Raw genomic sequence first — 25,730 nt, 5'->3', positions numbered from 1 at the left:
GACAGGAGGGTGTGTGCTGTAACAGCTGTGTGTGTTTGTGTGTGTAACAGGGGTGTGTTTGTGTATGTGACAGCTGTGTGTGTGTGAGACAGGCGTCTGTGTGTCTGTGACATGTTTGTGTGTGTGTAAAGGGGTGTGTGTGTGACAGCTGTGTGTAAAAAGTATGTGTGTGTGTGACAGGTATGTGTGTGTGTGACAGGTGTTTTGGGTGTGTGATTGTGTCTGTCTGTATGTGTGTGTGACTGGTGTGTTTGTGTGACAGGTGTGTGTGTGTAACAGGTGTGTGTGTGTGTGTACCCCATGGACTGTGGCGTGCCAGTCTTCTTTGTCCTTTCTAGGCAAGAATCCTGGAGTGGGTTGCCTTTCCTATTCCAGGGAACCTCACACCTGGGGAGTCAACCCAGGTCTCCTACATTGCAAGTGGATTCTTTACCACAAGAGGCAAAATTCTCATTATCCACAGAACACTGTAGATAGAAAACCTAAAGACTCCACACAAAGCTACGAGACCACACTCATTCAGAGAGCACTGAACTCAACAGGTCAGAGTGGGTACCAGCATCTGATTGCTCATGGCTTAGGAGTTGTTGGGGATTCTCTGGATCCCAATTCTGATGCCATAAACGAAACCCCATAGAAACCAACTGGTAGTGGAATTGGGGATGTGGTCTGCGGCCTTCCAGTCGCATGAGATGAGAAGCATATTTGGGTTTTACAGGTGGTCCAGTGGGATCACAAAATCAGCGAAAGTGCAGGAGAGAGGAAAGCCTGTTAGGAGATGCACCACAGGACTCCACTGGCTTTGATGATGGACGAAGGTGTTGAGCCAAGGGATGAGGACACACCTAGAAGCTCAGTGACCTGGATGCCAGACGCCCACAGTTCCAGGGTCACCCTCAGGAGTCTTGACCATGTTGCATAGTATCGGGCACAAGTGACCCCACAAGCTCTGAGGCAGAGTGAGGTGGGGCCTCTCCCCGGAGCTCATTCAGGTCTCGGAAAACTGGATCTGCCACAGAAAACATGCTGGTGCAGAACTGCTGTGACCAAAACCAGACCAGGAAGGGCTTTGCATAGACAGTAGGTTCTAACTCAGTCAGTGTACAGGTGAGATCCCTGTGCCGAGGAAGAACTGACCTGCACCAGACCCGAAGGGGTGTCGTCTCAGGGCAGGAGAAGACCAGGGTCCCATGGACAGGGCGTCCGTCAGAGTGGGGACACACACTGGTCACTTCTGGCTCCAGGAGGGATAACCCCACTGATGACATGTTGACAGCACTCCCCACCCCGGGCAAACCCGCTGCCAACTCCACACGTGCTGTGACTGTCATCAGCCCCAGGCTACATCCTCACACACAGAAGTGCAGGAGTGAGGACACAGCCGCAGGGCCACAGGGAGGCGGGGGAGCAGAGCCCTAAGGAGCTCCCAGGAGCTGTGTGTCCTCAGTCCTCAGCAGACTTGGGGTCCTCAGTGTCCACCCTCAGGGAGGAGATGCTGAGGTTCACGAGTTCATGCAGACACTCAGTTGTGCACAGGAAAATGCAGCCCACTGGGCAAGTCAGCCGTGCTGGGAAGACGAGCATCTCAGCACAAATGTCTACTTTGTCCACAAAATTAATACTGTGTTTAATTACTATGAACAAACCACCTCTAGAGTGATTCTTGAGGTTATTTAAGCTGTTCAAGAGGAAAAAATAGATAAGAAAGCAAAGGAAAATATAAATGCTTTAGTAATTCTGATAGACATTAAATTGTACTCAACTCCATTTGAACTCAATGTGATTATTACTTGTATATTTTTCTCTGATGTTTGTATATGGAGTAAGTAAACATCAGCTAATCAGAAAAGAAAAAAAAATAAGAGTTTGTGTCTAACAAATGGCTGGTACCTGAATGTGTGGTGGGCATTTGTTGAGTAACAGTAAACACATTCATGGGATTAAAGTCTCTTCCCCAAATCTGCAATGTTCCCTGAAAGCATTTTTTTTCCTGACCAGCCCTCCTTCATCATTTCATTCCTCAACAGTCTTCCTGGTATAGGGAGGGGGACCCCAGGAGGGGCTGAGTTCTCTGAGGACACATTCAGCACCCCCCTCACAGGGGGAGCCCCATAGACAGGACCTCTATTCACTGCTTTCTGCTTTTTATACAGAGGTCCCTCCTGTATGCAAATATCCACTCTGGTCACAGGGTAGAAACACATCACCAGCTCCCTTAAATTCAGCCTCCTCCTCAGGCTTGAAGAGACTTGCGGGAGTGGTGACTCTCATCTGCTCGAAGATGAACCCACTGTGGACCCTCCTCTTTGTGCTCTCAGCCCCCAGAGGTGAGTGTCTCTGGGTCAGACATGGGCACGTGGGGAAGCTGCATCTGAGCCCACGGGTCACCGTGCTTCTCTCTCTCCACAGGGGTCCTGTCCCAGGTGCAGCTGAAGGAGTCGGGCCCCAGCCTGGTGAAGCCCTCACAGACCCTCTCCCTCACCTGCACGGTCTCTGGATTCTCATTGAGCAGCAATGCTGTAGGCTGGGTCCGCCAGGCTCCAGGGAAGGCGCTGGAGTACCTCGGTGGTATAAGCAGTGGTGGAAGCACATGCTATAACCCAGCCCTGAAATCCCGGCTCAGCATCACCAAGGACAACTCCAAGAGCCAAGTCTCTCTGTCACTGAGCAGCGTGACAACTGAGGACACGGCCACATACTACTGTGCAAGAGACACAGTGAGGGGAAGTCAGTGTGAGCCCAGACAAAAACCTCCCTGCATAGGGGCCCGTGACCACCAGGGGGCGCTCAGGACACAGTACAGAGCTGAGCCCTGGAGCAGGTGCAGAAGAGGCGTTGGGCGGTGGGGGCCTGGGGGGGATTCTCCTCAGAGCTTCTCTTTCCTCCTCCTGCCCAGGAGCCGCACCGCAGACCCTCTTCTGTGTCCTGGTATTTCATTTTTGTGGTTTATGTCGCTCTCAGAAAACTATGTGTTTATATATGTTTTAATTTTTCCTTGAAGCAGGATAGCTTTATGCAAACACACACACACACACATAATACTAAACAGCTAAAATTTTTCACCTTCATTTCTCTTCTTTAAAAGGAACTCAGTAAAACACTTGACTCTCATGTTATTTTCAAACTGTTAACTATCCTGAAGGAAACAGGAGATATTTAAACACTTTTAATCTTTGTTTTGTTTTTGTCCATGAAGGAGGAAGAGACTCAACCTCCTTCTTTCTGTCAAACTGCACATTAGAATCTGCAGCAATCAGTGTCAAAGGCTCCAGTGTCAGGGGTCCCCAGGGCTGCATATGCAATGATTCTCATCATTCACAGGTTCTGTACTTAAAATTCACCTACATGCTAGCTTTTATTAGTGTCTTAACATAAACACTGTTACCTTGTGTCCTTATATAGACATTGACAGTTTGGCCAGTTCACTGAGTCACTCAACACACACACATTCCAGGTGAGGTCAATCCGGGTGATACCATCTCGCCTCAACATCTCTGAAGTCCACACCCCATTCTAAGCTTATCTGTGGATCATTCATAAGGGGAAATACAGAGGTGCTCAGGTGGATTTGCCCCTGGGGTCACCGTGGAGCCCACCACCATGGGTCCTCGCTCCCATCACAGTGACCTTCACTGGCACAGGGAAAGGAAGGAGGAGCTGTGCTGGGTTCAGCCCTGAGGAAAGACCCAAGGACTGAGACGATGAAGGGCTGAGCTGAGATGGGCAAGGGGCAGGAGGTGGGGGCCGTCAGGGCGGAGACTCTGGCCTCAGAAAGGCAGACCTGCCCTGGGATCTGGTTCCAAGCCATCTGATAGACACACTGCTTGCCCACACTTCCTCGCCAACCATGTAAATTCAGAAGGCGCCCGTGGGGATCCTGGGATGACCAGGGTGAGTGTGACCACAGCCTCTCTGTATTCACAGGAATAGAGCTCCTCAATGCAAATTCCTCTTCATGCTTCAGGGTAAAATCCACCCCTGGGCTGTGAGAGCTCACCCCTCTCTGCTCACACAGGATGGAGGTCTCAGTGAAGGCACAGCTGTTGGGTAGAAAATGGGGCCTTGGGGTCTTCTCCTCTGCCTGGTGACAGCTCTCCAAGATGAGGGTCTCAGGTGCAGACACGGGTCTGTGGGGATAATTGTGACGGCAGGTGACTGACAGGGACGGATTCTCCTTGTCCCCAGCTGGCCTGTCCCAGTGCAGCTGAGGGGTAGGGTCCAGAACTGCTGAAGCTCTCACTGACCCTCTCCCTCACCTGTGCCATCTCTGGTTGCTCCATCACCAGGGGTTACTGGTAACCAGTACTCCCTGCAGCTGAGCTCTGTGATGACCAAGGACACGGCAGTGTGTTGCTGTGCAAGAGGCCCAGTGAGGGGAAGGCAGTGTGAGCCCAGACACCAGCCACCCTCCGGGGAATCCATGACCACCAGGGAGAGCTGGGGACGTACATTTGTGTGTTGCAGGAGCAGGTGCAGATGGTGATTGACAGCTGGTCTCCTATCAGGAGGCTTCCTCTCCTTGTAGCAGTTTATGTGGGGAACTTATCTGCATTCATGACTCTTAGGTACCTCCTCAGTCTCTGAGGCAGAATGATGGTTGAGAGAGGGGACCATATCCTCACCACAAGAAAGGCACGGTCTCTTAGGGTTGCTTCCTCTTGTCACTTAGGCCCGTTCTCTGGACATTTGGTGTAAGCTCGCTAAGTCCACAGGAGAGGTTCTGTGTGACTCAGCAGTGCGGCTCAGCACAGCAGGGCCAGTGAACGAGCTAGCCAGCGGTCAACAGTGTAAGTACAGCTGGATCAGACAACAGAGGTGTATAAACCCAGCACCAGGGAAGAACCCCCCCTTGGTGGTGCTAACTGAACTGACACCTCACTCACAGCATCAGCCATAGTTCTCTCCACGGAGACCCAGCGGGACCTCCACGCCACCTGAGATAGAAGCTGAGTCTGCTGACACCATGCTCAGATGCAGGAAGATGAAAAGTTTGTGTCGTCTGTGTTCCTGCATCTACGTTTGTGGTGTCCTCAGACTCACCTTCTACATCAACCTGGGGTGGGAGTCCCACTGAATTTCCATGGAGAAAACTATGAATAATGCTCTGAGTGTGGTGTCAGCTCTTTGAGCACCACCGAGGGCATTCCTCCCTTCACTAATTGACAGGCTCTAGTAGGTGCAGTAACTTCTGTCATTTGGGTGGTTTTACGGCAGATAGAGGACACATACTAAAGGGAAGCTTGTACTTGAAAACCAATTCTTACTTGATATCCTCGGCTTTCTTGTCAAGCTATGAGCCACCAGAAGTTCATATGAGGACAAGTCTTTAAACGAGAGAGTACAATACCTCTAAGGAATATACAGAATATTCCATGATGAATAAAGAAGCCATTGTGAGCACCGTCTTCGTGTTCAGGCATCCCTCCTGACTGTCTCATGGAACAAACACTACCTTTAGTTGATGGAATTTACTGATTTTAAATCACTTTTGTCCCGATATATGCATGCTGGTCACTCCAGTCATGTCAGACTCTTTACCACCCAATGGACTGTAGCCCATTAGGCTCCTCTCCATGAAATTTTCCAAGTAAGAATACTAGAGTGGGTTGCCATGCCCTCCTCCAGGGCATCTTCCTGACCCAAGGATCGATCCTGTGTTTCTTACATCTGCTTATTGGTAGGCGGGTTCCTTATCACTAGCGCCATCTTGGGATCATTATGTGAGTCTTGTTCAGCAGAAATCACACAAAGAGAAGTGAACAGAGTAAACAGTGAGAAAGTCAAAGTTGCTCAGTTGTATCCAACTCTTTGCGACCCCACAGACTATACAGTCCATGGAATTCTCCAAGGAAGAATACCGGAGTGAGTAGCATTTCCCTTCTCCAGGGCATCTTTCCACCCAGGGATCAAACCCACGTCTTCCAAACTGCAGGCAGATTCTTCACCAGCTGAGCCACAAGGGAAGCCCAAGTATACTGGAGTGGGTAGCCTATCCCTTCTCCAGCAGATCTTCCAGTCCCAGGAATCGAACCCTATATTGCAGGATGATTCTTTACCACTGAGCTATCAGTTCAGTCGCTCGGTAATGACTGATTTTTCACAACCCCATGGACTGCAGCATGCCAGACTTCCCTGTCCATCTCCAACTCCCAGAACTTGCTCAAGCTTATGTCCATCCAGTCGGTGATGCCATCCAACCATCTCATCCTGTCTTCCCCTTTTCCTCCTGTCTTCAATCTTTCCGAGCATCAGGGTCGTTTCAAATGAGTCAGTTCTTCAAATCAAGTGGCCAAAGTATTGGGGCTTCAGGTTCAGCATCAGTCCTTCCAATGAATATTCAGCACTGATTTCCTTTAGGATAGACTGGTTGGATCTCCTTGCAGTAAAGGACTCTCAACAGTCTTCTCCAACACAGCAGTTGAAAAACATCAATACTTCAGTGCTCAGCTTTCTTTATGGCCCAACTCTCGTATCCATACATGAGTACTGAAAAATCCATAGCTTTACTAGATGGAATTTGGCCAGCAAAGTAAAGTCTCTGCTTTTTAATGCACTGTCTAGGATGGTCAAAGCTTTTCTTCCAAGGAGCATGCTATCAGGGAAGCTTGAACTGATCTATCGGGGAAGCCCAAACAATGAGAAAAATCACAAGCCAATGAAACAAGAAGCCCAGATGTGGGTGGTCCAAGGTTTGGTGAAGTCAGAAGTTCATGTACCTGGAGAGAATGAACAACCTTCCACATGGCACACCCACATGTCAGCCCCTCCCCCAGGGGACCCCCTCATGTACGGACGTGATGACTGCATTCCCTGGTCACACGGGGACATGGAAAGGGGCTGGGAGAAGAGGGACAGCTCCTCTGAAATTACCTCAGGAACCCGGAATCACCGAGAGGTGCTTTGTCCTGCCTTCTGACTAGAACTGGGCCACCAGGACGTGACAATCTCCGCACCATGGTGCTTTCTGAATTCCAGCCTCTTGGAAGAGCTTTGGAATCTGAGCCTAAAATAAATGCCCTGCTGAGTCCTTCATCCCTTTCTCTCTATGTTGGTCAAGTCTGTCCAGGCTCCTCTGACTCTTAGTGACATTGGATTTCTCCTTTGCCTCACAGGTCAAGGACAACCTCAGCTGGTACCTGCTGGTTCCTGCATCAAGAGGTAGTGTGTGAGGAAACCGTGATTTCCACCATTAAAGCAAGGAAATTCTCAACACCAAAAGTTTCCCTGGACCTAACAAAGTCCTAACATTACAGGGCAATCCCCCAGCACAATACCAGAGAGGTGGGCAATCCACAGTCCAGGGGAGATCTGCCCAGGAATGCAAAGCTTCAGGAGGAGCACCTTCAGGGTAATTACTACCAATTCCTGCAGGACCAGCAATAACCACTGTAAGGATGAGAGATCGTGGAGGCCACAGTCCATAGTTTGTGGGATATAACTCCACAAACATCCAGGTCTTCAAGGTGAGTGTGCATATTTATCCCTTCAGGACACCTGACGGACAAAGGGAAGGCCAATGCTGAGAAATGTTAACACCTATCCAGAAGGTTCATCAGGAAGACCCTCCATAAAAGAGCTCTTCCCCCAGCTTCTCCTAGGAGGTGAACAGAAATTCTTGTCCACTGCAGACCTACAGAGGGGGTATATCTCACGGCTAAGAGAAGGGACTGGACCAGGTCACTGCAGCCCAGGAAGGAGTAGAATGAGGATGGGCCAATACTGAAAACCCTGGCAATGCTCAGAGCCCAGACCCAGATCCCCTGAGTCATGGGTGTTCAACCTCAACAATGCAGGTAACCCCTACCCACCTGTGACCCCCAGGGACCTGGCAGAGCTACGATATGCAGCCTCTTTGAGGAGGGGAGCTAGTGTGCAGACACCACAGCCAGACAACCATCAGGAGCCAAGGCACTGAGGCTCTGGTACCCATGGCTGGAGACCAGGATTGGAGCACCTCACTACTGGCCTCAGACCCACTCTCTCCTGCCTGATCTACATGGCTAGTATCCCTCTCCTCTCTTGGGTATCTGACATGCTCAGGAATATTTATGAAGGTTCCATCAGAGACTCAGAACAGGGGGAAGCAGGTTTGTCACAGGGTCCTGCTGGAGGACACGTGGCTGACTCCCCACTGACCTATCTCCCCACTGACACCAGGTCCTGAGGTCCTCAGGCAGGTGGTCAGGAGGGATGGAGAGAAGCAGGATGGAGTCTGAGGACGGATGCACCCCGAGGCCATTCTGCTGAAGCGATGTCCTGCCAGGGGACACGCACATGGCTGGCCTAGCTTCTCTGCAGGGTGCTGTTGTGGCAACCCTCTCCAGTGTTCCTGCCCGGAGAATCCCATGGAGGGAGGAGTCTGGTGGGCTACAGTCTGTGGTGTCTCAAAGGGTCAGACACGACTGAAGTGACTGAGCATGCTCACTGCCCCATTCCCTGGGTGAGCACACCCTCAGGGCAGCCTCCCCTGAGTCAGCTGAGAAGGCCTCTGCCTCGTCCTCCTCTGATGTCTCAGATGTCTCCTCTCACAGGTGTGGGCACTAGGAGCCCCTCAGGTGTTTGTGCTGTGAGTTGTCTGGGGCGACTGCACTGGTTTCCGACAAGGGGGCTCATCTGGACCTTCTTGTGGGGCCCCTGCAGGGTCCAGGTGCTGCAAGAACAGGTGAGCCCAGGAATGAATGGTAGGTGGAGTGGGCATCGAGCCCTGTGCTTCTGCGTGCAGCTATCCTGTGACATAATGTTAGCCCACGGGGGGCTCCAGGAGGCCAAGGGACCCCAAGTCCTCGAGAGCCTCTGGACTCACTGTGAGTGTCAACTGCATCAGTGCCCCTGCAGCCCCAGGGCAGCGACATCCAGGTGTTCTCACAAACTCCTTCCTTGGGGTCTCTCTACAGAGTGCGTGCGTTTATTGAGGCTATTTCTAGAGATGATTAAAGAACATGCTGTCTCTAGAAGAATAGTCTGAAGATGGAACACAGCCACTTAATACCAGACTAGAAACACTGCTAGGAATGCCCTGTGAGCCCAGGCAGGGGGTGCCCAGGACCCCAGTGCAGGGCTGCTGCCCAGGAGCATGTGGGGAGGGGCCGGGAGTCTCAGAGATGGAGTCTTCTCTTTACACTGAAAACAATAACTAGCAGGACAAGGATTGGTGACGTTTAATATTCAGGACTGTTGGGAATACACAGCAGAGTGAAGCCATGAGAAGTATATGTCTATATGTCTGTGAGTGTGTATGTGAGTGTGTGAATGTGAGTAAGTATGCATGTTTTTGTGTGTGTATATATATGAGTGAGTGTATGTGTGTGCATGTGAGTGTGCATATGTAAGTGCGAGGGTGTTTATGTGTGCATCTGAGCGTGTGAATGTGTGGATTCGTTTTGTGTCTGTATGTGTGAGTGTGAAAGTGTTTGTGAGTATATATCTCTGTATATCTGTGTGACAGGTGTGTGTTTATATAACAGGTGTGTATGTGACTGTTGTGTGTGTGTGATAGGTATGTTTGACATATGTATGTGTGCCTGTATGTCTGTGTGACAGAGGTGTGTATATGTAACAGGTATGTGTGCAACAGGTGTGTGTGTGTGTAACATGTGTGTGTGAACGGTGTGTGTTTCTGTGTAGTAGATGTCTGTGTTACAGGAGGGTGTGTATATAACATTGTGTGTTTGTAACAGTTGTGTGTGTTACAGGTGGTGGGTGTGTGAGACAGGTGTGTGAGCGTGTGACAGATATGTCTGTATGTGTGTGACAGGTCTCTTTGTGTGTAACAGGTGTATGTGTGTGTAACAGCTGTGTCTGTGTGTGTGAATGGCTGTGTTTGTGTATGACAGGTGTGTGTGTGTGTGACAGTTTTATGTGACTGTGTGTGTCTGTATGTCTGTGTGACAGGTGTGAGTGCTTGTGTGTGAGTTTTGTATGTTTGTGTGACAAGTGTGTGTGTGTGTGACAGGTGTGTGTGTCTGTGTAACAGCTGTGTGTGTGACAGGTAGGTGTGTGTGTGTATGTGAATACCCAGTGGTTGCTGACTTTGGGGGAGCACACTGATTAGAAGTGAAGATGTCTCTGGCACTAAAGGCTGGGTCACGATGGGGACTGTGTCCTCTGGGGCGGGTCCCTCAGTGGAAGAGCTCTGTGTACACAGGAGTCAGGGACCTGGCAGGACACACGCCCTCAAACAAGCATGAGGACACGGACACACACCCACTGAGCATGGCCATGGGTCATAAGTCTGCTCCTTCTTAATATCGCCCATGTATTGAGTGTAAAGTTTTCAGCCTCAGAACATGCAGGTGACCTGAGGTGTCCTAGGTTAAATACGGATATTCTGAGCCCTGAGAACATCACCCAGAGCAACACCGGCTCTGCACAGCAGTCCTGGGAGCACAGCCCTCACCAGGGACTGGAGCTGGACAGTCCTCCTCCTGGTGGCCTTGGCTCCAGGTCAGGGTCATCCTGGTGCTGGGGTGAAGAAGGGACAGGGTCCAGTCAAAGGGGTTCATGCACTTCTGTCCCCTGTCCACAGGTGTGCACTCCCAGGTGCAGCTGGTGAAGTTGGGGCTGAGCTGAGGAAGCCTGGAGCATCAGTGAAGGTGTCCTGCAAGGCTTCTGGATACACCTTTACTGACTACATGCACTGGGGGCGACAGGCCCCTCAGCAAGGTCTTGAACGGATGGACAGATTGACAGCAAAGATGGTGGAGCAAAGTAGGCACAGAAGTTCCAGGGTAGAGTCACCTTGGCTGCAGACACGTCCACCAGCACTGCCTACGTGGAGCTGAGCAGTCTGAGGTCTGAGGACACGGCTGTTTATTACTGTGTGAGACACACAGTGTGAAAACCCACATCCTGAGGGTGTCAGAAACCCTGAGGGGCAGGGCGGCGGTGCTGGGAGTAGACAGGAGAAAAATGATGGTTTTCCTGATTTCTCGTCACCAAGAGTCTGGAATCTGAGAGATCAGATCATGCTCTCCTGGGACACTGGTGTTTTTGAGCAAGATCTCAAGATGACAAGTATATGAAAGAAAAATTCAAGATAAAGGTTTCTCTCCAAAGGGTTATGGATTTTTATTCCTTTTTTAGCACGGGTATTGAGAGCCTCATTCTTCTTGGGAATGTTAGGGGAGGCATTATCTGGGAATACTTGGTTAATGTCAAGTATGGGATTCTTATTCTGTAGAGTGTCCTGGCAAGTCCTCCGGCTCATTCTTTAGTTTGAAAAGTGTCATCGTCCTTGGGGGATCCCAAGGGTGAATTTCTATTTCCCAGTCTCTGCCAAGCAGCCCACACATGGCATCTGGTCAGACAGCCACAAGCAGGGTTATAGAGTCAGAGTCGAGGGGTGCATAGTCCCTCAGTCTGTGGCAGCACATGGTTCCTCACAGGGACCACGGCCTGCAGTGCCCTGTCCCCAGGGGCAGTGCTTGTGGTCACCGAGAAAGTTGGAGCCATGTGGGAGACACTGGTGGATGTGAGACCCACGTCCTAGCCTGTATCACTCTGGTGAGCATTGTGCCAAGTTCCCATACGTGTGGAATTCAAACCAACACACACACATTCCCTTTTAGTCCACAGTTCAGAGTCTGATATCAGTTTCACTGGATTGGAATCCAGATGCGACAGGACCACAGTTCCAAGGCTCTCAGGGTCTGAATGCATCTGTGCCCCCAGAATTCAGGTTTGGAATTCCTGTGCACCCCGGAGAATGCTGCTAGAATCGGGGTCTTTGGCAGATGCTTACTTCATGAGAGGAGAGTCCTCATGATTTGGGTTGGAGTCTTTCTAAGAATCCCCAGAGAACATACTTGTCCCTGTCCACCAGGTAAGGACCCAGCAGGAAGGTGCCAGATGTGAACCAGGAAGGGGGCCTCACCAGAAGGCAGCCTCACTGGTGTTCTGACCTGGGGCTTCCAGCCTCTAGGACTGTGGGAAATAAAGGCTTGCTTACAGACCACCCCACCTGAGCTCCTGTTGTGCACTCTGAAAGGATAAAGTCAGGGACAATCTGCTTCTTTGCCGTGTCCAGTCTAGAGCTTCACTGCCCGTATCCCTGGCTCTCAGCCACTTCCTTCATCTGCACAGCCCAGCAAAGCACCTTCCATCAGTGGTCACTTCTCCCAGGGCTAGATGCCCTTGGCCTCCCTCTGATGAACACATTTGTGGTTTCAACTGGAGCCACATGATAATCCAGGAAAAGCAGACCTCTCAATTAGTCACATTTGCCAAAGTCCCTAATGCCAAGTGAGATGACATTCAGAGACTCAATGAATGATTCAGACAAACACAGTCCACCTTCAGCCCTGCAAATACATCCTTCCCACAGGCCCATTACACTTAGCAAATCCCAGAAAACCTCCCAAATGTCCACCTAAGAATTGACACTAAATTATAATGTCGATTATAATAAAGATTGTAGAGCAAAGTTGGTCTAAATACCATCAACCCCAAGTCCCAAATCTAGTCCTCTAACAGCTATGCATGAGGATTTGTGTTGTAAAATACAACACGAAGACAGGCGTATCTCAGCTACAAGGAGTTTCATTCCGTATAAAGGATAAATGTAAGTCAGAAAGGACCCCTGGTCCCAGTGTGCACGAGTGCTCAGTGCTACAGTTGTGTCTGACTCTTTGCCACCCTATGGACTATAGCCTGCCAAGCGCCTCAGTTCATGGGGTTCTCCAGGCCGAGAATACTGGAGTGGGCTGGTATTTCCTCCTCCAGGGGATTCTTCCCAGCCAGGGACTGAACCCAAGTCTCCTGCATTTCTTTCAGTGCAAGCAGATTCTTCACTGTTGAGCCACCAGGGAGGCCCCACTGGACCCGAGAGTGTTTAAATCCCTCCATGCAAACCCTACTAAGTCCAAGGTCTGGGAATAATCTTCTTTGGCTCCTCTTCCAGCCTCTGGGCCTGTTGATCTTCCCCTTACTTGCCATTCCTTTTCGTGAGAGGTGGTGCATATTTGAAGTTAAGCACTTTCACCAGCCTATTTCCTGCTGCTTGGATCTTGAACCATTGCTGTGACCTTCAAGGAAAAGACAATTGAGGATGGTGCATGATCCTTTCTATTCATTGTGAATTTGATTTGCTAATAGGTTTTCAGAAGTTTTGCATTAAATTCATCCTAGGTACATTTTATAAAAGTCCCTAGAGAAACTTTCTGTTCCGAGACTGTTGCTCCTTGGAAGATTTTTAAATTACTATGATGAAATTCAATTTTCACACACATGATCAGTCTCTTCATGTTGTCTCCTCCATCTTGATTCAGTCCTGCAGGTTTTACAGGTAAGGAATTTGTCCATTTCTTCTAGACTGTCCAATTTGTTGGCATACAAGTGTTTGTAATCATCTCATATGATTTTCTGTATCTCTGAGGTATTAGCTTTATGTCTTTTCTATATTTTGTTTCATTCCAGTAAGTTCTTGTTCCTCCTTGGGAGACTGGCGACAGGTTTGTGCTTTTCTTTGTCTTTGAAACGACGACACTGACAGCAGCAGCACCAGCCTGACTCACTGATCGTCTTGTGTTCTGTGTGTGTGTTCCTCTCAACATTATTAATTTCTGCACTGTTTTGTCCTTTCCTTTCCACTACTGCCTCTGGGCTTTTGTGGTGTTCTGTTCTAATTTCTGTAGGTAGTAAGTTCAATTGTTTCCTTCCGTCTCTTGAAGAAGACCTGTATCACTGTCAGCTTTCGTTTCAGAACTGCTGGGCCGGCATAGAGTTTAGAGATAAGTGTGTGTTAGTCCCTCAGTCGTGTCTGGCACTTTGTTGCCCCAGGGACTCTAGTGCGCCAGTCTTCTTTGTCCTTTCTAGGCAAGAATCCTGGAGTGGGTTGCCATTTCCTACTCCAGGGAACCTCACACCTGGGGAGTCAACCCAGGTCTCCTACATTGCAAGTGGATTCTTTCCCACAAGAGGCCAAATTCTCCTAATCTACAGAACACTGTAGATAGAAAGCCCTAAAGACTCCACACAAAGCTACGAGACCACACTCATCCAGAGAGCACTGAACTCAACAGGTCAGAGTGGGTACCAGCATTTGATTGCTCATGGCTTGGGAGTTGTTGGGGATTGCATGGATCCCACTTCTGATGCCATAAAATAAACCCCATAGAAACCAACTGGCAGTGGATTTGTGGATGTCGTGTGCAGCCTTCCAGTCCCGTGAGATGAGAAGCATATTTGGGTTTTACAGGTGATCCAGTGGGATCACAAGATCAGCGAAAGTGCAGGAGAGAGGAAAGCCTGGTAGGAGATGCACCACAAGACCCCACTGGCTTTGATGATGGACGAAGGTGTTGAGCCAAGGGATGAGGACGCACCTAGAAGCTCAGTGACCTGGATGCCAGACGCCCACAGTTCCAGAGTCACCCTCAGGAGTCTTGACCATGTTGCATAGTATTGGGCACAAGTGACCCCACAAGGTCTGAGGCAGAGTGAGGTGGGGCTTCTCCCCAGAGCACATTCAGGTGTCGGGAAGCTGGATCTGGCACAGAAGACATGCTCCTGCAGAACTGCTGTGACCAAAGCCAGACCGGGAAGGGCTTTGCATAGACAGTAGGTTCTAACTCAATCACTGTGCAGGTGAGATCCCTGTGACGAGGAAGAGCTGACCTGCGCCAGACCCGAAGGGGTGACATCTCAGGGCTGGGGAAGACCAGGGTCCCATGGACACGGCGTCCGTCAGAGTGGGGACACACACTGGTCTTTTCTGGCTCCAGGAGGGATAACCCCACTGATGACATGTTGACAGCACTCCCCACCCCGGGCAAACCCGCTGCCAAGTCCAAACGTGCTGTGACTGTCGTCAGCCCCAGGCTACATCCTCACACACAGAAGTGCAGGAGTGAGGACACAGCCGCAGGGCCACAGGGAGGTGGGGGAGCGGAGCCCTAAGGAACTCCCAGGAGCTGTGTGTCCTCAGTCCTCAGCAGACTTGGGGTCCTCAGTGTCCACCCTCAGGGAGGAGATGCTGAGGTTCACGAGTTCCTGCAGACACTCAGTTGTGCACAGGAAAATGCAGCCCACTGGGCAAGTCAGCCGTGCTGGGAAGACGAGCATCTCAGCACAAATGTCTACTTTGTCCACAAAATTAATACTGTGTTTAATTACTATGAACAAACCACTTCTAGAGTGATTCTTGAGGTTATTTAAGCTGTTCAAGAGGAAAAAATAGATAAGAAAGCAAAGGAAAATATAAATGCTTTAGTAATTCTGATAGACATTAAATTGTACTCAACTCCATTTGAACTTAATGTGATTATTACTTGTATATTTTTCTCTGATGTTTGTATATGGAGTAAGTAAACATCAGCTAATCAGAAAAGAAAAAAAAATAAGAGTTTGTGTCTAACAAATGGCTGGTACCTGAATGAGTGGTGGGCATTTGTTGAGTAACAGTAAACACATTCATGGGATTAAAGTCTCTTCCCCAAATCTGCCATGTTCCCTGAAAGCATTTTGATTCCTGACCAGCCCTCCTTCATCATTTCATTCCTCAACAGTCTTCCTGGTATAGGGAGGGGGACCCCAGGAGGGGCTGAGTTCTCTGAGGACACATTCAGCACCCCCCTCACAGGGGGAGCCCGATAGACAGGACCTCGATTCACTGCTTTCTGCTTTTTATACAGAGGTCCCTCCTGTATGCAAATATCCACTCTGGTCACAGGGTAGAAACACAGCACCAGCTCCCTTAAATTCAGCCTCCTCCTCAGGCTTGAAGAGACTTGCGGGAGTGGTGACTCTCATCTGCTCGAAGATGAACCCACTGTGGACCCTCCTCTTTGTGCTCTCAGCCCCCAGAGGTGAGTGTCTCTGGGTCAGACATGGGCACGTGGGGAAGCTGCATCTGAGCCCATGGGTCACCGTGCTTCTCTCTCTCCACAGGGGTCCTGTCCCAGGTGCAGCTGAAGGAGTCGGGCCCCAGCCTGGTGAAGCCCTCACAGACCCTCTCCCTCACCTGCACGGTCTCTGGATTCTCATTGAGCAGCTATGCTGTAGGCTGGGTCCGCCAGGCTCCAGGGAAGGCGCTGGAGTGCCTTGGTGGTATAAGCAGTGGTGGAAGCACAGGCTACAACCCAGCCCTGAAATCCCGGCTCAGCATCACCAAGGACAACTCCAAGAGCCAAGTCTCTCTGTCACTGAGCAGCGTGACAACTGAGGACACGGCCACATACTACTGTGCGAAGTACACAGTGAGGGGAAGTCAGTGTGAGCCCAGACAAAAACCTCCCTCCATAGGGGCCCGTGACCACCAGGGGGCGCTCAGGACTCAGTACAGAGCTGAGCCCTGGAGCAGGTGCAGAAGAGGCGTTGGGCGGTGGGGGGCCTGGGGGGGATTCTCCTCAGAGCTTCTCTTTCCTCCTCCTGCCCAGGAACCACACCTCAGACCCTTTTCTGTGTCCTGGTATTTCCTTGTGGTTTATGTCGCTCTCAGAAAACTGTGTTTATATATATTTTAATTTTTCCTTGAAGCAAGGATAGCATTATGCAAACACACGCACACACACATAATACTAAACAGCTAAAATTTTTCACCTTCATTTCTCTTCTTTAAAAGGAACTCAGTAAAACACTTGACTCTCATGTTATTTTCAAACGATTAAGTATCCTGAAAGGAAACTTGAGATATTTAAACACTTTTAATCTTCGTTTTGTTTTTGTCCATGAAGAAGGAAGAGACTCAACCTCCTCCTTTCTGTCAAACTGCACATTAGAATCTGCAGCAATCAGTGTCAAAGGCTCCAGTGTCAGGGGTCCCCAGGGCTGCATATGCAATGATTCTCATCATTCACAGGTTCTGTACTGAAAATTCACCTACATGCTAGCTTTTATTAGTGTCTTAACATAAACACTGTTACCTTGTGTCCTTATATAGACATTGACAGTTTGGCCAGTTCACTGAGTCACTCAACACACACACATTCCAGGTGAGGTCAATCCGGGTGATACCATCTCGCCTCAACATCTCTGAAGTCCACACCCCATTCTAAGCTTATCTGTGGATCATTCATAAGGGGAAATACAGAGGTGCTCAGGTGGATTTGTCCCTGGGGTCACCATGGAGCCCACCACCATGGGTCCTCGCTCCCATCACAGTGACCGTCACTGGCACAGGGAAAGGAAGGAGGAGCTGTGCTGGGTTCAGCCCTGAGGAAAGACCCAAGGACTGAGACGATGAAGGGCTGAGCTGAGATGGGCAAGGGTAGGAGGTGGGGGCCATCAGGGCGGAGACTCTGGCCTCAGAAAGGCGGACCTGCCCTGGGATCTGGTTCCAAGCCATCTGATAGACACACTGCTTGCCCACACTTCCTCGCCAACCATGTAAATTCAGAAGGCGCCTGTGGGGATCCTGGGATGACCAGGGTGAGTGTGACCACAGCCTCTCTGTATTCACAGGAATAGAGCTCCTCAATGCAAATTCCTCTTCATGCTTCAGGGTAAAATCCACCCCTGGGCTGTGAGAGCTCACCCCTCTCTGCTCACACAGGATGGAGGTCTCAGTGAAGGCACAGCTGTTGGGTAGAAAATGGGGCCTTGGGGTCTTCTCCTCTGCCTGGTGACAGCTCCCCAAGATGAGGGTCTCAGGTGCAGACACGGGTCTGTGGGGATAATTGTGATGGCAGGTGACTGACAGGGACGGATTCTCCTTGTCCCCAGCTGGCCTGTCCCAGTGCAGCTGAGGGGTAGGGTCCAGAACTGCTGAAGCTCTCACTGACCCTCTCCCTCACCTGTGCCATCTCTGGTTGCTCCATCACCAGGGGTTACTGGTAACCAGTACTCCCTGCAGCTGAGCTCTGTGATGACCAAGGACACGGCAGTGTGTTGCTGTGCAAGAGGCCCAGTGAGGGGAAGGCAGTGTGAGCCCAGACACCAGCCACCCTCCGGGGAATCCATGACCACCAAGGAGAACTGGGGACGTACATTTGTGTGTTGCAGGAGCAGGTGCAGATGGTGATTGACAGCTGGTCTCCTATCAGGAGGCTTCCTCTCCTTGTAGCAGTTTATGTGGGGAACTTATCTGCATTCATGACTCTTAGGTACCTCCTCAGTCTCTGAGGCAGAATGATGGTTGAGAGAGGGGACCATATCCTCACCGCACGAAAGGCACGGTCTCTTAGGGTTGCTTCCTCTTGTCACTTAGGCCCGTTCTCTGGACATTTGGTGTAAGCTCACTAAGTCCACAGGAGAGGCTCTGTGTGACTAAGCAGTGCAGCTCAGCACAGCAGGGCCACTGAACGAGCTAGCCAGCGGTCAACAGTGTAAGTACAGCTGGATCAGACAACAGAGGTGTATTAAACCCAGCACCAGGGAAGAACCCCCCCTTGGTGGTGCTAACTGAACTGACACCTCACTCACAGCATCAGCCATAGTTCTCTCCACGGAGACCCAGCGGGACCTCCATGCCACCTGAGATAGAAGCTGAGTCTGCTGACACCACGCTCAGATGCAGGAAGATGAAAAGTTTGTGTCATCTGTGTTTCTGCATCTACGTTTGTGGTGTCCTCAGACTCACCTTCTACATCAACCTGGGGTGGGAGTCCCACTGAATTTCCATGGAGAAAACTATGATTAATGCTCTGAGTGTGGTGTCAGCTCTTTGAGCACCACCGAGGGCATTCCTCCCTTCACTAATTGACAGGCTCTAGTAGGTGCAGTAACTTCTGTCATTTGGGTGGTTTTACGGCAGATAGAGGACACATACTAAAGGGAAGCTTGTACTTGAAAACCAATTCTTACTTGATATCCTCGGCTTTCTTGTCAAGCTATGAGCCACCAGAAGTTCATATGAGGACAAGTCTTTAAACGAGAGAGTACAATACCTCTAAGGAATATACAGAATATTCCATGATGAATAAAGAAGCCATTGTGAGCACCGTCTTCGTGTTCAGGCATCCCTCCTGACTGTCTCATGGAACAAACACTACCTTTAGTTGATGGAATTTACTGATTTTAAATCACTTTTGTCCTAATATATGCATGCTGGTCACTCCAGTCATGTCAGACTCTTTACCACCCAATGGACTGTAGCCCATTAGGCTCCTCTCCATGAAATTTTCCAAGTAAGAATACTAGAGTGGGTTGCCATGCCCTTCTCCAGGGCATCTTCCTGACCCAAGGATCGATCCTGTGTTTCTTACATCTGCTTATTGGTAGGCGGGTTCCTTATCACTAGCGCCAACTTGGGATCATTATGTGAGTCTCGTTCAGCAGAAATCACACAAAGAGAAGTGAACAGAGTAAACAGTGAGAAGGTCAAAGTTGCTCAGTTGTATCCAACTCTTTGCGACCCCACAGACTATACAGTCCATGGAATTCTCCAAGGAAGAATACCGGAGTGAGTAGCATTTCCCTTCTTCAGGGCATCTTCCCACCCAGGGATCAAACCTAGGTCTCCCAAACTGCAGGCAGATTCTTCACCAGGTGAGCCACAAGGGAAGCCCAAGTATACTGGAGTGGGTAGCCTATCCCTTCTCCAGCAGATCTTCCAGTCCCAGGAATCGAACCCTATATTGCAGGATGATTCTTTACCACTGAGCTATCAGTTCAGTTGCTTGGTAATGACTGATTTTTCACAACCCCATGGACTGCAGCATGCCAGACTTCCCTGTCCATCTCCAACTCCCAGAACTTGCTCAAGCTTATGTCCATCCAGTCGGTGATGCCATCCAACCATCTCATCCTGTCTTCCCCTTTTCCTCCTGTCTTCAATCTTTCCAAGCATCAGGGTCTTTTCAAATGAGTCAGTTCTTCAAATCAAGTGGCCAAAGTATTGGGGCTTCAGGTTCAGCATCAGTCCTTCCAATGAATATTCAGCACTGATTTCCTTTAGGATAGACTGGTTGGATCTCCTTGCAGTAAAGGACTCTCAACAGTCTTCTCCAACACAGCAGTTGAAAAACATCAATACTTCAGTGCTCAGCTTTCTTTATGGCCCAATTCTCGTATCCATACATGAGTACTGAAAAATCCATAGCTTTACTAGACGGAATTTGGCCAGCAAAGTAAAGTCTCTGCTTTTTAATGCATTGTCTAGGATGGTCAAAGCTTTTCTTCCAAGGAGCATGCTATCAGGCAAGCTTGAACTGATCTATCGGGGAAGCCCAAACAATGAGAAAAATCACAAGCCAATGAAACAAGGAGCCCAGATGTGGGTGGTCCAAGGTTTGGTGAAGTCAGAAGTTCATGTACCTGGAGAGAATGAACAACCTTCCACATGGCACACCCACATGTCAGCCCCTCCCCCAGGGGACCCCCTCATGTACGGACGTGATGACTGCATTCCCTGGTCACACGGGGACATGGAAAGGGGCTGGGAGAAGAGAGACAGCTCCTCTGAAATTACCTCAGGAACCCGGAATCACTGAGAGGCGCTTTGTCCTGCCTTCTGACTAGAACTGGGCCACCAGGACGTGACAATCTCCGCACCATGGTGCTTTCTGAATTCCAGCCTCTTGGAAGAGCTTTGGAATCTGAGCCTAAAATAAATGCCCTGCTGAGTCCTTCATCCCTTTCTCTCTATGTTGGTCAAGTCTGTCCAGGCTCCTCTGACTCTTAGTGACATTGGATTTCTCCTTCGACTCCCAGGTCAAGGACAACCTCAGCTGGTACCTGCTGGTTCCTGCATCAAGAGGTAGTGTGTGAAGAAACTGTGATTTCCACCATTAAAGCAAGGAAATTCTCAACACCAAAAGTTTCCCTGGACCTAACAAAGTCCTAACATTACAGGGCAATCCCCCAGCACAATACCAGAGAGGTGGGCAATCCACAGTCCAGGTGAGATCTGCCCAGGAATGCAAAGCTTCAGGAGGAGCACCTTCAGGGTAATTACTACCAATTCCTGCAAGACCAGCAATAACCACTGTAAGGATGAGAGATCCTGGAGGCCACAGCCCATGGTTTGTGGGATATAACTCCACAAACGTCCAGGTCTTCAAGGTGAGTGTGCATATTTATCCCTTCAGGACACCTGACGGACAAAGGGAAGGCCAATGCTGAGAAATGTTAACACCTATCCAGAAGGTTCATCAGGAAGACCCTCCATAAAAGAGCTCTTCCCCCAGCTTCTCCTAGGAGGTGAACAGAAATTCTTATCCACTGCAGACCTACAGAGGGGGCATATCTCAAGGCTAAGAGAAGGGACTGGACCAGGGCACTGCAGCCCAGGAAGGAGTAGAACGAGGATGGGCCAATACTAAAAACCCTGGCGACGCTCAGAGCCCAAACCCAGATCCCCTGAGTCATGGGTGTTCAACCTCAACAATGCAGGTAACCCCTACCCACTTGTGACCCCCAGGGACCTGGCAGAGCTACGATATGCAGCCTCCTTGAGGAGGGGAGCTCGTGTGCAGACAACACAGGCAGACAACCATCAGGAGCCAGGGCGCTGAGGCTCTGGTACCCATGGCTGGAGACCAGGATTGGAGCACCTCACTACTGGCCTCAGACCCACTCTCTCCTGCCTGATCTACATGGCTAGTATCCCTCTCCTCTCTTGGGTATCTGACATGCTCAGGAATATTTATGAAGGTTCCATCAGAGACTCAGAACAGGGGGAAGCAGGCTTGTCACAGGGTCCTGCTGGAGGACACGTGGCTGACTCAGCAGTGGGTCTATCTCCCCACTGACACCAGGTCCTGAGGTCCTCAGGCAGGTGGTCAGGAGGGATGGAGAGAAGCAGGATGGAGTCTGAGGACGGATGCACCCCGAGACCATTCTGCTGAAGCAATGTCCTGCCTGGGGACACGCACATGGCTGGCCTAGCTTCTATGCAGGGTGCTGTTGTGGCAACCCTCTCCAGTGTTCCTGCCCGGAGAATCCCATGGACGGAGGAGTCTGGTGGGCTACAGTCTGTGGTGTCTCAAAGGGTCAGACACGACTGAGGTGACTGAGCATGCTCACCGCCCCATTCCCTGGGTGAGCACTCCCTCAGGGCAGCCTCACCTGAGTCAGCTGACAAGGGCTGTGCCTCGTCCTCCTCCAGCATCTCAGGTGTTTCCTCCCACAGGTGTGGGCACTAGGAGCCCCTCAAGTGTTTGTGCTGTGAATTCTCAGGGGCGATTGCGCTGTTTCCAACAAGGGGGCTCGTCTAGACCTTCTTGTGGGGCCCCTGCAGGGTCCAGGTGCTGTAAGAACAGGTGAGCCCAGAGTGAACGGTAGGTGCAGTGGGCATCGAGCCCCGTGCTTCTGCATGCAGCTATCCTGTGACATGATGTTAGCCCACGGGGGTTCCAGGAGACCAAGGGACCCCAAGTCCTCGAGAGCCTCTGGACTCACTGTGAGTGTCAACTGCATCAGTGCCCCTGCAGCCCCAGGGCGGCGACGTCCAGGTGTTCTCACAAACTCCTTCCTTGGGGTCTCTCTACAGAGTGCGTGCGTTTATTGAGGCTATTTCTAGAGATGATTAAAAGAACATGCTGTCTCTAGAAGAATACTCTGAAGATGGAACACAGCCACTTAATACCAGACTAGAAACACTGCTAGGAATGCCCTGTGAGCCCAGGCAGGGGGTGCCCAGGACCCCAGTGCAGGGCTGCTGCCCAGGAGCATGTGGGTAGGGGCCAGGAGTCTCAGAGAGGGAGTCTTCTCTTTACACTGAAAACAATAACTAGCAGAACAAGGACTGGTGACATTGAATATTGGGGCCTGTTGGGAATACACAGCTCGGTGAGGCCATGAGAAGTACATGTGTATATGTCTGTGAGTGTGTGTGTGAGTGTGTATGTGAGCATGCAAGTCTGGATGTGTTGCATGTTTGTGTGTGAGTGTGTGCATGAGTATGTATATGTATTAGTATATGTATGTGTGCATCTTTGAATGTGAATGTGTGCATGTGTGTGCCTGTGTTTGTGTGTATGTGTGTGTGTCAGTGTGTGAGTGAGCATGTCTCTGTTTGATTGTGTGTGTGTTTGTGTGTTTGACAGATGTGTGTGTGTGTGAGACAGGTGTGTGTGTGACAAGTGTGTGTGTGACAGGTTTGTCTGTGTGTGTGACAGGTGTGTGTGTTTCTGTGGTGATAGGTGTCTGTGCATGTGTAGGCATGTGTGTGTTTGAGAGGTGTGTGTGTGACTGTGTGCGTATGTAACATGTGTGTGAGTGTGAGACAGGTGTGTGTGTGTCACAGGTGTGTGTGTTTGAAGGTGTGTGTGACAGGTGTGTGTAGCAGTGTGTGTGTGTGTGTACAGGTGTGGATGACTGTGTGTGTCTATGTCTGTGTGACAGGTGTGTTGTGTGTGACAGGTATGTGTGTGGCATGTGTGTGTGGGTAACAGTGTGTGTGTGAAGGGGTGTGTGTGTGTGACAGAAGTGTGGTCTACCAAGTATGTCTGTGTGTGACAGGTGCATGTTTGACAGGAGTGTGTGTCTGTAAAGGTGCGTGTATGTGTGACAGATGTGTGTGTGACTGTGTGTGTCTATGTTTCTGTGACATTCGTGTGTGTGTAACAGGTCTGTGTGTGTGTAACAGATGTGTCTGTGTGTAAGACAGGTGTGTATGTTAAGGGGTGTGTGTATGTGTGTGTGTGACAGGTGTGTCTGTATATGTGAGGGGTGAGTGTGCACCAGGTGTGTGTGTGTGTACCAGGTGTGTGTGTGTGACAGGTGTGTGTGTGTGTGACCTGTGTGTGTGTGTGTAACAAGTATGGGTTTGTGCGACAGGTGTATGGTGTAACAAGTATCTGTTTTATAACACGTGTGTGTGTGTGAGACAGGTGTGTGCATGTCACAGGTGTCTGTGTGTGTGTGAAGGTGTGTGTGTGTACCAGGTATGTGGGTGTGACAGGTGTGTGTGTGTGTGTGAAGTGGAGTGTGTGTGACAGGTGTGTGTGTGTGCCAGTTTTGTTTCTGAAGGGGTGAGTGTGTGTGACAGATGTGTGTGTGTGACAGCTGTGTCTGTGTGTGTGAAGAGGTGTGTGTGACAGGTGTGAGTGTGAAAGGGGTGTGTGTGACAAGTATATGGGTGTGTGACAGGTGTGTGCATGTGTGACACGTGTGTGTGTGTGAGGTGTGTTGTGTGTGTGTGTGTGTCTGTATGCCTGTATGTATGTGTGTGTATGACAGGAGTATGTGTGTGTAACAGCTGTGTGTGTTTGTGTGTGACAGGTGTGTGTCTGTAACAGGTGTGTGTGTGAGACTGGTGTCAGTGTGTCTGTGACATGTTTGTGTGTGTGTGTGTAAAGGGGTGTGTGTGTGACAGGAGTGTGTGTGTGTGGAAGGTGTGTTGTGTGTGTGTGTGTGTGTCTCTATGTCTATGCAACAGGTATGTGTGTGTGTGACAGGAGGGTGTGTGCTGTAACAGCTGTGTGTGTTTGTGTGTGTAACAGGGGTGTGTTTGTGTATGTGACAGCTGTGTGTGTGTGAGACAGGCGTCTGTGTGTCTGTGACATGTTTGTGTGTGTGTAAAGGGGTGTGTGTGTGACAGCTGTGTGTAAAAAGTATGTGTGTGTGTGACAGGTATGTGTGTGTGTGACAGGTGTTTTGGGTGTGTGATTGTGTCTGTCTGTATGTGTGTGTGACTGGTGTGTTTGTGTGACAGATGTGTGTGTGTAACAGGTGTGTGTGTGTGTGTACCCCATGGACTGTGGCGTGCCAGTCTTCTTTGTCCTTTCTAGGCAAGAAACCTGGAGTGAGTTGCCTTTCCTATTCCAGGGAATCTCACACACGGGGAGTCAACCCAGGTCTCCTACATTGCAAGTGGATTCTTTACCACAAGAGGCAAAATTCTCATTATCCACAGAACACTGTAGATAGAAAACCTAAAGACTCCACACAAAGCTACGAGACCACACTCATTCAGAGAGCACTGAACTCAACAGGTCAGAGTGGGTACCAGCATCTGATTGCTCATGGCTTAGGAGTTGTTGGGGATTCTCTGGATCCCAATTCTGATGCCATAAACGAAACCCCATAGAAACCAACTGGTAGTGGAATTGGGGATGTCGTGTGCGGCCTTCCAGTCCCGTGAGATGAGAAGCATATTTGGGTTTTACAGGTGGTCCAGTGGGATCACAAAATCAGAGAAAGTGCAGGAGAGAGGAAAGCCTGTTAGGAGATGCACCACAGGACTCCACTGCCTTGATGATGGACGAAGGTGTTGAGCCAAGGGATGAGGACACACCTAGAAGCTCAGTGACCTGGATGCCAGACGCCCACAGTTCCAGGGTCACCCTCAGGAGTCTTGACCATGTTGCATAGTATCGGGCACAAGTGACCCCACAAGCTCTGAGGCAGAGTGAGGTGGGGCCTCTCCCCGGAGCTCATTCAGGTGTCGGAAAACTGGATCTGCCACAGAAAACATGCTGGTGCAGAACTGCTGTGACCAAAACCAGACCAGGAAGGGCTTTGCATAGACAGTAGGTTCTAACTCAGTCAGTGTACAGGTGAGATCCCTGTGCCGAGGAAGAACTGACCTGCACCAGACCCGAAGGGGTGTCGTCTCAGGGCAGCAGAAGACCAGGGTCCCATGGACAGGGCGACCATCAGAGTGGGGACACACACTGGTCTTTTCTGGCTCCAGGAGGGATAACCCCACTGATGACATGTTGACAGCACTCCCCACCCCGGGCAAACCCGCTGCCAACTCCACACGTGCTGTGACTGTCGTCAGCCCCAGGCTACATCCTCACACACAGAAGTGCAGGAGTGAGGACACAGCCGCAGGGCCACAGGGAGGCGGGGGAGCAGAGCCCTAAGGAGCTCCCAGGAGCTGTGTGTCCTCAGTCCTCAGCAGACTT

The 25,730-nt window shown here is 50.3% G+C and overlaps 1 protein-coding gene across 1 annotated transcript; it reads left to right on the top strand.

Moving 5' to 3' along the window:
* Positions 1-2,238: 2,238 nt before the first annotated feature.
* On the top strand, positions 2,239-25,346 carry LOC129633974 (signal-regulatory protein beta-2-like). Its single transcript, XM_055555917.1, has 5 exons — positions 2,239-2,327; positions 2,410-2,717; positions 15,906-16,297; positions 22,054-22,136; positions 25,288-25,346. The coding sequence occupies exons 1-5, from the start codon at positions 2,282-2,284 to the stop codon at positions 25,344-25,346; spliced, it is 888 nt and encodes a 295-aa protein (XP_055411892.1). The 5' UTR covers positions 2,239-2,281.
* Positions 25,347-25,730: the final 384 nt, after the last annotated feature.

This window comes from Bubalus kerabau, chromosome 19 (assembly GCF_029407905.1).
Source record: "Bubalus kerabau isolate K-KA32 ecotype Philippines breed swamp buffalo chromosome 19, PCC_UOA_SB_1v2, whole genome shotgun sequence".
NCBI classification, from domain to species: Eukaryota; Metazoa; Chordata; class Mammalia; order Artiodactyla; family Bovidae; genus Bubalus; species Bubalus kerabau.
This window is presented reverse-complemented; position numbering and strand designations above follow the sequence as displayed.